The sequence below is a fragment of the Humulus lupulus genome, chromosome 3 (assembly GCF_963169125.1).
Source record: "Humulus lupulus chromosome 3, drHumLupu1.1, whole genome shotgun sequence".
NCBI classification, from domain to species: domain Eukaryota; kingdom Viridiplantae; phylum Streptophyta; class Magnoliopsida; order Rosales; family Cannabaceae; genus Humulus; species Humulus lupulus.
In genome coordinates this window covers 283,408,915-283,424,500 of record NC_084795.1, presented here as the reverse complement: position 1 = coordinate 283,424,500, position 15,586 = coordinate 283,408,915, and the positions used below count along the sequence as shown (strand labels likewise).

At 33.9% G+C, this 15,586-nt stretch overlaps 1 protein-coding gene and 1 pseudogene across 1 annotated transcript; both read right to left on the bottom strand.

Annotated features, from left to right (window-relative positions):
• Positions 1–2,185: 2,185 nt before the first annotated feature.
• LOC133824786 (probable O-methyltransferase 3) lies at positions 2,186–5,810 on the bottom strand. The gene is made up of 2 exons (XM_062257762.1): positions 4,895–5,810; positions 2,186–2,719 (listed from the first exon to the last, which is right to left on the bottom strand). Exons 1-2 carry the CDS (start codon positions 5,717–5,719, stop codon positions 2,411–2,413), a joined length of 1,134 nt encoding a protein of 377 aa, XP_062113746.1. The 5' UTR covers positions 5,720–5,810; the 3' UTR covers positions 2,186–2,410.
• A 6,597-nt stretch (positions 5,811–12,407) lies between these two features.
• On the bottom strand, positions 12,408–13,278 carry LOC133824785 (probable O-methyltransferase 3; annotated as a pseudogene).
• Between the last annotated feature and the right edge of the window lie 2,308 nt (positions 13,279–15,586).

Below are 15,586 nucleotides of genomic sequence, written 5' to 3'. Positions count from 1 at the left end.
TTATTTGTTTGGAACCCGAACCCGACCCGAACATACTCGGGTTCGGGTCTTATCCGACCCAAAATTAACGGGTATCGTCAAAAACTAAGTTTTCGGGTTGCGGGTCGGGCAGGTTTTCGGGTTTTGAGGGTCAAATGTTCACCCCTAAACTTAACAATTATATCAAACCAATCTTAATAGTAATTAGATGGATACCCTTGAAGTCATCCACGAGGAGGGTAGTGCTTAGTTTGGCACACCATTGCCTTGATGTTTGTTTCAAACTGTAATATCCGCTTTTTCGTTTTATGGGTATATTGATAATTTGGCATGTTAGAGAAATTCAATAATTTAATATTCTTTAGGGGTATTTTTGTAATTTTGTGAAATTTTGTGTTATGTGAAGAAAATGAATATGTTAATGTGATATTAATATCTAAGTAAGATATTTTATGTTGAAAAATACCAAAGGTGCTCGAGTTATGTATAAAAGTGACGAATCACGGTTCCTTTTCAAGTGTTAGGGGCTTTATTGTTAAGAATTATTGAAATAGGGTCACAATAGAATATATAGAACTTATGAGGGATAAGTTAATTTTGGATATGAATACTAATAGTTTAATGGGAATTTCTTTTAAGAGTCTAAGGATAGGTTTGCTTAAGTGAAAGTTAAGGGTAACTTGGTAATTAGACATCTAGGGTATTGCTATAAGTATGGTAGTATCATAAAGGGCTTAGGGTTAGCATCACAATCTGAATTTGGTGGCTGCTCTACACATGAAACTTGTGATTACTAGGCACTCGTGTGGGGGCTCATTTAGGACACATTGGGAGAAGATTTTCGTGGCTTAGGTAGTTGTACATGATCTATGTCCTAGAATACCACACCATTTCTTTGAAGAACAGTCAAGGCTTATATACAAGGAGTATCGTTGTCCAAATAATCTATTTCTAGCCCTTGGTAGATGACGTTTAGCCTCTGTCATTCTCTAACATCTTTTGATCTCATGTGTTGAGTATATCTAGAAAGTTTATATTATCCATATCATCTTACGTGCCCACACACATCGTAGTAAATTTATATAGGGAATGACAATACTTTATGTAAATTTATTTTCTTTTCTATGTGTTATCTTGTGTCTTTGGTACATTCTTTAAACAACCATTTTTTTGGAGGCCATCAGTGTTAGTCGGTCGGTCAAGAGGATGTCGATTAGGGTTTTGTTGGGCAGAGATTTAGTTCTTCTCTTTTTTATGGTCTAAGGTGTTTTGTTGTTGAAGAGAGCTTCATACAATGTGGTGTTGGCTTGCAAGGCTCGAAACTAGTTTGGAGGTATCTTTTGCTTAGATTAGTCTAGAGTGACGGCTTCTTCACTTGGTGATGGAGTGTGGTAATGGTATACTGATTAAGCTGTTTTGAGCTGAGATTTGTTGGATTAAATACTTAATAGGGAGAGAAATGAGGAACTCATGCTCTTGTATCTTGGTTTAAGCTATTATAGCTAATAAGTTGGGGTGTTTGAGTTTTTGGAAGATTGAACCTCGTGTGGTGAAATCTTTGTTCAAAGTTGCTAAATAAAGTCATTCTCTTTGCCAGGAATAAAAAAGAGTGAAAGTTTAATGATCTTGTCCCACATGAAAAAATATAGCATCATTCTTCCTTTATGAAGACTATATATATGTGATAAAATGATTCTCGTAAGGCAGTGTTATAAAAATAATATATTCGTAAAATTTTGTTAAATTAAATAAAATGTTAATTTTTTGTAGTATATTAATAAATAAAACTATAAAATGTTATTATTTTGGAGGTTCTCAACCAATCGTGTTTTTGTAGGACATGTCGAAACCTCCTCTCGTTTTTGTAGGAAATAGTCCTTGGTTTGTTTGTATCTTAGAGATAGTTTCATATAAAAATCTTGAATAAGTTCCTATGAATTCATTTAATAAAAGCTCTAGGAGTATATGTTTTAAGATAATTGTTGTTGAGCGTAGCCTTTTGCAACCAAACGACCTTGTTGCCAATTGTGTAGGACCCAAGAGGTAAAACTACAATTCTTTACATGTCTTATTATATTCAAGGGGCAACAAGTTCATTGTCCATTGTTCGTTGCTTATTACCATTCAAGGATATGGGAGGCCTCGGAGTAGCATTGGGGTTAACTGTGTGAGTTACAAATATAGCAGCACGAAAAGAAGACGAGAGTTTGCCATAAGACACTGTGTAGTTGATGTGGAAGCAACAACACAATCACATAATCATTGAGATGAGTTGGAAACAACAACACAATCACATATTTCGATAATAAAGTTTGAGTCTTATGTAAACACTAACAATTGTTCCCATCTTATTACATTGGCTTACATACTCACTCGCTAGATAATTATGTTTCCTTATTACAATACCAACTTATGAGAGATTAACTTACAATTATGGATAGACCTCAATGAGAGATCTTAGACCCAAAATAGGAGTAATCTTATAATTTGAGAAACCTGCATCTTTAAAGAGTTTAGCCCATTCTTTCTCATTTCTCTCTCGTCCGGTGACCAAAGCCATCATCAACATGTCGAAGAAGAGTTGTGTTTCATACGACTCGTCATCTTCGTCTTTCTCATTTTCAACTTTCATGTCTATTATAATCACCTTCCCTCCCTTTTTGTTGCTTTTGCTTATGGCTTCTTTGCATTTCTTTAGTATTTTTACACTTTCTTCATCGTTCCAATCATGCAATATCCACTGTTTCAATTTCCAAATACCACATTCATCAATTGATGACTAGGATAAAAAAAATGTATTGTTTTTAATTAATTATACATGTTGAGTTGTCATAGTACTTTTAGAAAATAATATTAAATTGATGACGTTTATTAAGGATGAGTTTGATGCGTTATATTGTATTGTATAGTATAGTATTATATTAAGTTGTATTGTATAATATTTTTTTAAATAGTATTATGTTTGATATTGATTTTTATTTATATATAAATATACAATATTTTATTAATAGTCAATCTAATATAATATTATACAATACAATCCAATATAATATAATATATATCAAACACACCCCAAATAAAGTTCTAGTAAAATTTATTTATATTAAATAAAAATTATATATGTACAATAATTTAGTAGTTAAAATTTGAGGATGCTTTCACCCACCTATATGTAGTACCTGTAGTAGATTGACACTTTGATTTTATTAATAACAATAATTGTAACATAACAAACAACTTTAAGACATCATTAAAAAATATATAAAACCACTATCCTATTAAAAAACTAACAAAAAAGACATGAACTTATAAGTTTTTAATAGATATATATATATTATATATATATAAACATAGGGGATTCTCATGTAGAGCTCCAAAAAGAGCCCTATCGTAGGGCTCTCAGTGTTTTTCGACCCGTAAACAGTTTTCGGTGCGATTTTTTTTAATGACCGTGTATATTGTAGCTATTTAGAGCATCAGTGCGATTTTCAGAAAATTCCGAATAGGTTATTTTACTGAAAACTTGGTTCAAACATGCTGTTTCCACGCGCGTAAAAAAAAATTAGTCACGCATGCAACAACATGTTTGAACTAAGTTTTCGGTACTGTAAACTATTCAGAATTTTCTGAAACTTTGCAGGATGCTCTAAATAGCTACAATATATACGGTCATAAAAAAAATTCGTGCCAAAAACTATTCACGGGTCGAGAAACACTGAGAGCCCTACGATAGGGCTCTTTTTAAAGCCCTACAAGAGAAATTCCCTATAAACATATACATTTTCCGTAAGTAGAATTATTTAATTTAATAATGTGTCATTATCAACTGGCTTCCAGCTAATCTGCATATAGCTTTCTTTGACAAAATCAAAAACAAAAAATATCAATTTATTGCATTTAAGCTTAATAAATTTTATTCTTTTCAAATTTTAAAATAATATTCTTTAAATAAAATTTTGAAAGGACATCTACCACTGCATACTATTATAGGTATTATAAATAAAAACTATTATTGTTGAATTTGTCTATGCTGTGTGATACCCCATTATTTTTTCTAAAATATTAATGAAATAAAATAATGTATCATTTTTAATAAAAAATTAAGAAAATTATATAAAAAGAAAGACATAAAAACTAAAAAAAATAGCCTGTCATGCATTTCAAGAAAATTGGTACTGACAATTTTTTTTAAGCATATTAAGGAAGTATATATTAATTATAAAATTTTAGTTTTATGTATATTTTTTCTTTTTTTACTCAGACAATAATATTTAATTTATGTATGAAAGGGGGCGATCTTTTAATAGGATCTTGGGGGCATTAAGTCCAAGATTAATTTAAGAAAGTATTTTTTTCCCCTAAAATTAATGAATTTTTTTTCTTAAACAAGATATTAATTTTATTTTTCTTAAGATCTAAATATGAAAATTTATCATCTCAAAACGCTTCACATGTATGATATATTTGAATAATTTATATTTTATTTTATTATAATTGATTAAACTAAATATATATTTTAAAATATTTTTTATTATTAAAAAACTATTTTAAATTATAACATCCAAATAGTAACCAAGAAATTCTTCTTCTAGCATCTAAAAATAAAAAATAATGCTAAACAAACTCATAGTGTGATATAAATAATTCTTAAATTTAATTTGAAAAATAGAAACTTATGAGAGTTAACAATATTAAAAAATATTGACTTGGAAATTATTTTATACTAACAAATACTTAATTAAGAGTTCCTAAATTAGATTTACGAAGTGTTTGGGTGTGTAAATTGTTAAAACAACATTTAAAAGAAGTTAATTAACAAAGAATTGTCAATCATTTAGAAAGAAAAAAAATAGAAATAAATTAAATTTAAACCTAAGTATATAACGAGATTTGTCTTCTAATAAAGTGCACGTACCTTCAACAAAACTACTTCAGTCGCAGGAACATCAACAAACATGTCCCCACCGACAAAGTTGAGGTTATTCCCACCTTGCAAATCAGCTACAACATGTGGTAAATCGAAAACAGTGCATTGAATATGGGGAAAAGCAGCTGCAATTGATGATGCCACAGTCCCAGTCCCTCCACCAACATCAACCAACGACTCGACTCCCTCAAACACCCCCTTACACTTTTCGATCACCACGCTCGTCACCAGTCGTGCATCGCTAGCCATGGCGTCGTTGAAAAATCGCGCTAGCTTTGGCTCATGGCTACCATAATCCCAAAACGCCATCCCATTGGCTGTGTCAAATGGGGTAGGATCGCCGTTTTGAAACCAATTGCTAAGAAAATCCCAAGGCTTAGTCATCACCGGATCAAGCATGGCTAGCAAGAAGGGTGTGACACTCATGGGATTGTCCTTGAGAAGTAATTTGGAAGCGTCGGTAATAACATAGCCTTCTTCTTCTCCTCCTCCTTCTTCTCCTACTTTGGCTTTTTGCAGAGCAAAAAAGCCAGAGTGAATTAAAATTCGCATGAGGCGATAGACACAAGGGGATTTTTTTCGATTGATGGGAAGTGCAAGTGTGAGTTGAGAAATGGTCATGGGTTTTCCATGGTTGTTGATGATATCTGGTATACCTAATTGAATGGCACATTTTAGGGACATGGAGTTGATGAAGTTGAAGATTTGGTTCCATATGTGGGCTTGAGCTCCTAGTATTTCTGTGCTGTTCTCTTCATTTAGAATCAAATCTATATTGTTGTTGAGATGCCTAAAACTCTTTAGCTTCTCCATGAAGTAATCTATATAAATATATATATATATATAGAGAGAGATATAAATTATCAACTATATAAATGTTGTGAAAGGCTTTACTGAATATGGATATTGGTAAAATTTAAGCTCCATTTATAGAGATGGTTTTTGGGTCTCAATGATCATATGATGCATATCCTAAGAAGATATGTGGGGCAAACTATTATTATTATTTATGTATAATTGTTTTATTAAAAAAAATAAAATAATATAGGCATGTGATATCGTACATATATATATATATAGATAGATTTTTGTTTCACCAAATGCCAAATAACTTTAAATTACAAAATGGACCCTCTTTTATCTGCCATTATCAATTGTCTCCTCATCTATGCTTTAAATATTTTCATATTTGTCGTGCATGTGATGTAATAAGAGTATTAAATGTGGATTTCGATTATGAAAATCTTTAGGGGATTGTTTGGCACACAAAATAATATACTCTCGGAATCTTTAGTGATTGTATTGAATTGGTTTGATTACATTTATTTTATTTTATTTTTTTTAGGTATTTTATTATCTCATGATTCTCATTATAAATTATTGTTTTTATCGGCAGCCATGATTCTCATGATTGCTGCTACAATTTAATATTAGATCTCACATACATATATATATATTTGTTGAAATTATTTTTCGTCAATTTAAATCTGAAGAGCATTAAACAATGAATTAAGAAAATAAGGAAAAACAATGAGAATTTTATGTGGTTCAACAGTTAAAATCTGCCTAATACACAAGTCAATATTATTGACTAGTGGTATTCTCTCAAAGCTTTTACAAAACAATTTAGCATAGTCTAAATAGTACCAAATTGTGCGTATCCACAAATGAAATTTCCCAGACTATTTATAGACTTGGTTAACACAATATATTTCCCTTATTTCGGGAAGTTACAATTCAAATATGAAATAATACAAATAAATGTATTAATTACATAATATCTCATGATAATTGAGATTTAATATCAGATAACAACAAATCCCTAATGAATCGAGATTTCCTAACAGCTGTGTGCAAAACACGTTATTGATCTCGAACACATGATTTACAAGCTTTCGAGATCGATCAATACTTCGAGCTCATTATTCTAGTCAGCCTCCTCTTTAGCCAGTGATTTCATCGAGCTCAACCTTCGGAAACCAATATCTTCGAGCTTGCAACTAGGGCTCGAATAACACACATGCCTTGGAGAAGATTCATTCTTTCGAGCTTGATGCTTAAGCTCGAGCCTTCTGAACTTGTGCTCAATCACCAACAGGAACAAGTCATGAATCATGCACATTATACAAGTGTTGAATCGTTACTTGTCATTTTCGAGCTCACGCTTTACGAGCCTACATTTCGAGACTCATTTATGACGATTTCGAAATTTGAGTGTAAAAATATTTTAATTTAACAAATAATAATATTAGAAACCGCTAATCACTTATAAAAGTGTCCAATACCATATTAAGGTGCCAAATATCAACATTATTAACCTATTTTGTTTTCTTCTGAGTCTTTTCTATTAAGTCACTTCTATATTTTTACTTTAGAATAAAATTGGTTCCTATTTTATCCACCGATTTTTTTTCTTTTACAAAATACAAAATTTTATTCTTCTCTTTTCCTCGAATGCATGCATCTCTTTACAAAATTAACAAAAGTTTGGTTAATTATTGCTGTGCAATCAAAATATTTACAATTTATGTTCCACTAGCATGTGCTCATTAGTTTGTGAAGTCAACTAGAACGTACCTAACGAATTGAGAAGTCACTTTTATCATACAACACAACAAGATTGAGTAGATAGTGATGTGTCCTTAGAATAAGCAGAAACAATGAGAGCAGTATAGAGAGTAGATAGTGATGTGTCCTTAGAATACGCATAAACAATGAGAGCAGTACAGAGAAGAGATTAGTCGGGGATTTTTCATATATATGGCTTTTATGCTATTGCTGTATAGAAATATGAAAATTATATATTTTTTAAGTTGTATGAGAAAAATTATTAAAGAAAAAAGCAAAGTACGAGAAACACAATTGTTTACTAACTAAATAGGAGAAACCTGATTAAGAGTAAGACTATGTCATAAACCTAACGAATTGAGAAGTCACTTGTAATGCCCCAAAATTCCTAATAAGGTTTAGGACCTTGATTAGGAGGGCGGGATGGCCATATTTGATTTATTATATTATCAAATGGTTATATGCATGTTTATGTGAATTATATTATAATATGATGATAAATGCATGCATATGGGTTTATTTTTAATTATAAGGGCATTTTGGTAATTTGGCCCGTTGAGTGCGTAATTGTGTATTTTCGTGCATGTGGATGAGTTATGAATGGTACCACATTATATGTGGATTTGTTCGAGCCTTTCGGCATGAGACAATCATGAAATGCAAGTGTTCGGTCTGGTCATAACGGGTTTAAGTTCGGGGCTCGGGGTGAGTCTCGGGGTGATTTTAATGGTTAGAATATTACCGGGAATTAAATGGTAATGGGCTATGATTTATTGATACTTGAGAATATTGAGAATAACGGGAATTGGAGGGTGTTAATTATGATTAACAAAATAGGTGCGAAAGGACGATTTTGCCCTTGGGGGCTGTTAAGGTTTTATTTTAGGCATGAGGGCATTTAGGTCTTTCACCCTAAGTTTATAATTAGCCATTAGAAGGCTGTGGAAGTGAACCAAAAACAGGGCAAAGGTTACTCTTCTCCCGTACCTCTTTTTCCTTCTTTTTCTCTCTGAGTTTTTGAGCTCTTTTTGAGGAAGCAAGCCAAGGAACCAAGCTGTGATAAGCTAGGTGTAATGCCCCAAATTTCCTAATAAGGTTTAGAACCTTGATTAGGAGGCCGGGAGGGCCATAATTGATTTATTATGATATTTAATGATTATATGCATGTTTACGTGAATTATATTATTATATGATGGTGAATGCATGTGTATGAATGTATTTATAATTATAAGGGCATTTTGGTAATTTGGCCTGTTGAGGACATATTTGTAAATTGGGTGCATATTGTAATTTGTGAATGAGATTTCATTATTATGGAGATATATTCTAGCTATTCGGCATGAGACGATCATAGATTATGAGCTAGCGGTTTTGTCACAACGGGGTCAATTTTGGGGTGATAGGAATGTTTATTTGGAGATAGATTGGGAATATTTGAGATTATGATGGAATTCTGGAAGTTCTGACTATAGTGTTCCCGGGGGTGTTTTCGGGACCCCGAGCACTAGGTTTTATTTGAGGTTACTTAAGCTTGAAGTAGCTTGTCAGATAAGAACGTACGTTAGGAAACCTCTCGTTCTCTCTCTTGACGGTCCGTTTTACCGTTTGAGTAACTTCGAAGAAATCTTGAGTTCTAGGAGTCGGAATCAAGCGAGGATCGAGGCATAGCGATCCTAGGAAAGAATAGAAGCTTTTTAACTGAAGGATTTGACGGAAAACAACCCAATCGAAGGTAATCGAAGTTTAAGTTTTGAGTTTTTCCGAGTTTCTAAGCTTTGAATTGATTTTGTGAATCGTTGAGTTTTCGGTTCGTTTGAACCTTGGGTTTTGAAGTATTGGGAAGCTTGGATTGATGTCCCGGAGGCTAGATATTGGTTTGGGAACTTATGTTGATCATTTTTATTGATGGTATCTTATATTTGGTTATGACTAGGTGACCGCTAAAGGATTAAAAGTTGATCGTTCTCAAGAGTCGTTCTTTAAATCATTCTAGCTCGAATCTGAGGTAAGAAAACTGCACCCTGTGTATATGTGACATGCATGGTTACTCTTGATGCATGTTGGTTGATTATTAAACGTGACATGCGTGGCTGCTATTGATGCATATTGGATGTTAAGTATGATGCATGTGATGCACGAGAAACATGTGATTAGGACATGTTTTGTATACTGGGTATGATGTCGTTCAGAGCTTGAGCCTCTGTGTTGCGCATGGACCTAATTGTACTAGTACCTAATAAGTAAGCATGTTGAATGCCTTGTTATGGATATTGGACATGTGATATATGTTTGGTGGCATGGCTTACCTATGTATGGCACTGGCTTATTAGTCAGAATCGGCAATGGTGTTAGATTCATCTGTGAAGCTGTGACTTATTAGTTAAGTTCACCACGGGCTGAGCACTGGTTGTGTTTCACCGACCCAAGAGTCAGAAGTGGCAGTGTGTTGTGAATGTCGGGCCAAATGAAGATTAGATCTAATCGAGGTTGGCATTGAATGACTCATATAGGGTATTAATGCTGGACCGACCGGAAGGTCAATGAGAACTATAAGCACTTGCCTGGTCTAAGACCAGATGTTCATAGCCAAGGTATATGACCCCGGTGACTGTTTGTCACATGGTTGGGGGACGCTGTCCTTAGTTACGACTCTAGAGTCGGGAGGATGGTTATGTTGGTGACCAATCACCATGCACCTATCCTGATCAAACTTATGAAGGAACCACTTATCAATTAAGCCCTGGTGACCCTATCGTCACATGGCTAGAGGGAGCTGTACCCACTTCTGTGATTGTTGGCTATTGTCACCTATCTGTTTCGGACCGTTGGTCCTGAATGGCTATTACGATTATTGTTGATATTATATCATGCTTTATTGTGTTTTCTTGCTGGGCTTCGGCTCACGGGTGCTATGTGGTGCAGGTAAAGGCAAGAGGAAGTTGGACCATCCTTGAGTTGGAGAGCTTAGGTGATGATGTGTACATATGCAGCTGCTCGTCTTCCACGGCCGAGGTTTAAAGTGGAACTAGGGTTAAACTCTGTTTTGCCGCTTAAAACGGCCTGTTGTAAATGTTTTCTGTAATAGACTCTGAAACTATATTTTCGGGATCCCAATGTATATATTAAATGTTCTAGTGAAACGTTACATCTTAACCAAAATGTTTAATCCCTAAACCGCTAATCATACCTAGTTACACGATTTTGGCCAAATGACTCGATTAGCGAGTTTAGCACTGTTTACAAGGCACACCGTAACGGTCCCTGGAGTTGGGGCGTTACAGTAGTGCTACCTGATGTGGCTCTGGGGCAGTTTTGGTTCTGTCATGAGCGCTGGGGCGCTAAGGGGGTAGCGCTACAGCGCTACCCTACTTCTTCAAATCTCCGTTTTGAGTGTTGTTAAGGGTTTTTGGCTCAGGGTTTCAATCCTTAAGGCCCGGGATCAAATCTATTCATCGTGTGGGTACATTTCGGGGTCCCGAGAATGGGGTTTAGATCAAGACCCTATTATTGTTGATTTTTATTAATGGAGGTTATATTTGGTTATGACTAGGTGACCGCTAAAGGATTAAAAGGTCGATCGTTCTCAAGGGTCGTTCAATTGTTGTTTCTCGCTCGAACCAGAGGTAAGAAAACTGCACCCTGTGTATTTGTGACATGCATGGTTATTCTTGATGCATGTTGGATGTTTAAATGTGATGCATGTGATGCACGAGAAACATGTGATTAAGGCATGCCGTGAATATTGAATATGAGATTGGTGAGAGCTTGAGCCTCTGTGTTTATGCATGATCCTAATTATGCTAGCAATTGTTAAGTAAGCATGTTGAATGCCCTATATTCGGATATTTGACATATGATATATGTTTGGTAGCATTGCTTACTTGTGTATGGCATTGACTAGTCAGGGTCGGCACTGGTCGCGTATTACTGACCTGAGAGTCAGAAACGGCATAAGTGTCATGAACACAAGGCCGATAAAAGATTAGATCTAATCGATATTAGCGTTGAATGACTCTAGGAGCATTAATGCTGAACCGACCCGAAGGTCGATGAAAATTATAAGCGCTTGACTAGTCTAGGACTAGTTACTCAGAGCCAGTGCCAAAGGCCTAGGTGACTATTTGTCACGTGGCTAGGGAGCGGAATCCCATGGTTGTGTCTCTATGGTCATGCGGTAGGTTATATTGGTGACTAGTTCATCAAACACCTATCTTGATAAGCTAGTGAAAGGATCACTTATTTGCAAAGCCCCGGTGACCCTATCGTCACATGGCTAAAGGGAACGGAACCCACCTTAGTGACTTTTACAACTATCACTCTTCTATTTAGGGCTATAAGCCCAGTTTGGTTACCGGAGCCACCAATGTTAAATCACTTATCTAATTAGGATTGACTTGATAGTCATCCACTCAGGAGGGCATGATTCCTTATCCTGGATACCCATCATTACGTGAACTTCTTTGCCTGCTTGAATAGGGCTATATTTGCTAGGCCTGTGCCTTATGATTTGATGACATGTTATTATTGTTCATGAGCATATTAAGTTTTCTTGCTGGGCTTCGACTCACGGGTGCTATGTGGTGCAAGTAAAGGCAAAAGAAAGCTGGACCATCCTTGAGTTGGAGAGCTTAGGTGGCGATGTGTACATATGCGGCTGCTCGACCGCCACGGCTGAGGGTTAAAAGAGGAACTAGGGTTAAACCCTGTTTTGCTGCTTAGATCAGCTAGTTGTAAATATTTTCTCGTAATAGACCTTTAAATTATATTTTTTGGATCCCAATGTATACAGTAAACGTTCTAATGAAATGTTATATCTTAATCGAAATTTGTAATCCCTAAACCGCTAATCATACTTAGTTACACGATTTTGGCTAAGTGACTCGATTAGCTAGTTTAGCACTGTTTATAAGGCACACTGTAACCGTCCCTGGAGTTTAGGGCGTTACATCACTTTTCTCATACAATTGAGTAGATAGTGTCATCCCACCTTGCAAATCAGCTACAACATGTGGTAAATCGAAAACAGTGCATTGAATATGGGGAAAAGCAGTTGCAATTGACGATGCCACAGTCCCAGTCCCTCCACCAACATCAACCAATGACTCGACTCCCTCAAACACCCCCTTACACTTTTCGATCACCACGCTCGTCACTAGCCGTGCGTCGCTAGCCATGGCGTCGTTGAAGAATCGCGCTAGCTTTGGCTCATGGCTACCATAATCCCAAAACGTCATCCCATTGGCTGTGTCAAATGGGGTAGGATCGCCGTTTTGAAACCAATTGCTAAGAAAATCCCAAGGCTTAGTCATCACCGGATCAAGCATGGCTAGCAAGAAGGATGTCACACTCATGGGATTGTCCTTGAGAAGTAATTTGGAAGCGTCGATAATAACATAACCTCCTTCTTCTTCTCCTCCTCCCCTTCTCCTACTTCGGCTTTTTGCAGAGCAAAAAAACCGGAGTGGGTTAAAATTCGCATGAGGCGATAGACACAAGGGGATTTTTTTCGGTTGATGGGGAGTGCAAGTGTGAGTTGAGAAATGGTCATGGGTTTTCCATGGTTGTTGATGATATTTGGTGTACCTAATTGAATGGCACATTTTAGGGACATGGAGTTGAAGATTTGGTTCCATATGTGGGCTTGAGCTCCTAGTCATTCTGTGCTGTTCTCTTCATTTAGGATCAAATCTATATTGTTGTTGAGATGCCTAAAACTCTTTAGTTTCTCCATGAAGTGATATATATAAATATATATAGAGAGATATAAATTATCAACTATATAAATGTTGTGAAAGGCTTTACTGAATATGGATATTGGTAAAATTTAAGCACCATTTATAGAGCTGATTTTTGGCTCTCAATGATCATGATGCATATCCTAAGAAGATACGTGGGGCAAACTATTATTATTATTATTATATATGATTGTTTTATTAAAAAAAATAAAATAATAAAAGCCTATTCTATTCCATGTATAGTTGTTATTAATATAATATGAAGCATATAAGCATATGATATCTTATATATATATGAACAATTTTTTTTATAGGGTTCACTTTAAGTCCTATCAGTGAAACTTTCAGTGTTTTTGACCTTTGAACAGTTTTCGAAGCGATTTTTTTTATGACTATGTATATTGTAGCTATTTAGAGCATCAGAGCGATTTTTAGAAAATTTTGAATAGTTTACAGTACCGAAAACTAGATTCATTCATGTTGCACGAGTGACTAATTTTTGTTATGCGAGTAGAAAACAACATGTTTGAACCTAGTTTTTATACCGTAAATTATTCAGAATTTTCTGAAAATTTGCAGGATGCTCTAAACAACTACAATACACACAGTCATAAAAAAAATCGCGCCGAAAACTGTTCACAAGTCGAGAACAGAGAAAAGCCCCACCGTTAAGGCTTCACTAAAGTAAAGCCCTATAAAAAAATTATGATATATATATAGAAAGATTTTTGCTTCACCCAATGGCAAATAGTTTTAAATTACAAAATGGACCCTCTTTTGTTTGCCATTATCAATTGTCTCCTCATCTACAATACAATAAGTGCATGTGATGTAATCAGAGTATTATTAAATGTGGATTTCGATTATGAAAATCTTTAGGGGATTGTTTGGCACACAAAATAATATACTCTCGGAAATCTTTAGTGATTGTATTGAATTGGACTCCAAAAAGATTAGATTACATTTTTTTTTATTTTACTATTTTAGGTATTTTATTATCTCGTGATTGTCATTATAAATTATTGTATGATTATCTTATGAGTATTGCTAAGGGACCACGATGCTAGTATAATTTAATATTATGTCTTATATATATATTTTAATTTAATAAATAAGAGTTTATATTTTTTTGTACCATATATTTTGTCTCATTATCTGTTTGTACTTTGTGTTTTAATAAATTTCTTTTTAGATCATGTACGTTTTGTAAAATGATTCAAATAGACTCTAAACTCAATTTTGATGAAGAAAAAATTGAATATAACAACATAGTTGTTAGACAAAATAATTTTGTTTTTGTTTTGAATTGTTAGTTTGATGAATTATTTATAATTTTAGCTCAGAAAACTTTGACCAATATCGAGTTTAGAGTTCAATTTGAACAATTTTACAAAACACATGGTCCAAAAAGTTATTTGCCAAAATACAGAGTTTAAACAAATAATTTGACAAAATACAGGTCTAAAAATATATAAATCTAATAAATAATATTATTAAAAATCACTAACCACTTATAAAAGTGTTCAATACCATATTAAGATGCCAAATAGCAACATTATTAACCGATTTTGTTTTCTTCCGAATCTTTTCTATTAAGTCACTTCTATATTTTTACTTTAGAATAAAATTGGTTCCCATTTTGTCCACCAACATTTTTTTCTTTTACAAAATAAAAAATTGTCTTCTTCTCTTTTCCTCGAATTCATGCATTTCTTTACAAAATTAACAAAAGTTTGGTTAATTATTGTAGTGCAGTCAAAATATTTACAATTTATGTTAAACTAGCTAGCATGTGCTAATTAGTTTGTGAAGTCAACTAGAACGTCCCTAACGAATTGAGAAGTCACTTTTCTCATACAATTGAGTAGATAGTGTCTTGACATGAATGATGTGTCCTTAGAATCAGCTTGAAAAAATTATGATATAAACCAACTTTTATAAAAAAATATGATAAATTAAACTTATAAAAGTGAAATTTTTTAGAAAAAGCCATAGAATTTAAAAAAGAAAAATAAATTATATTTTTGTAAACTTTATTAAAAAACTCATATAAAATGTAATTTTCTCAGATCATTTATGACTGGTGGGCTGAACGAGACATCGGCCAAGACCCCAAAATTTAGCCGCTTTTTTTTTTTTTCAGAAAAATGGCTATTTGTTTCTCAAAAGGGAAATTTTATGTTATATGCATGATAAGTTAGTGAATTTTTTTAATATACCAATATAAGTTATCATCCTAAATTTATGACAATTTCAATTTTTTAGACAATAATACCCTTAACATTCAAACACTCATTTTCTTTTTCAATCCAAACTCTCTTTCTAACATATCTCATTCTCTCACTTTCTCACTCTCTCTCTCATTCTAATATTGTAG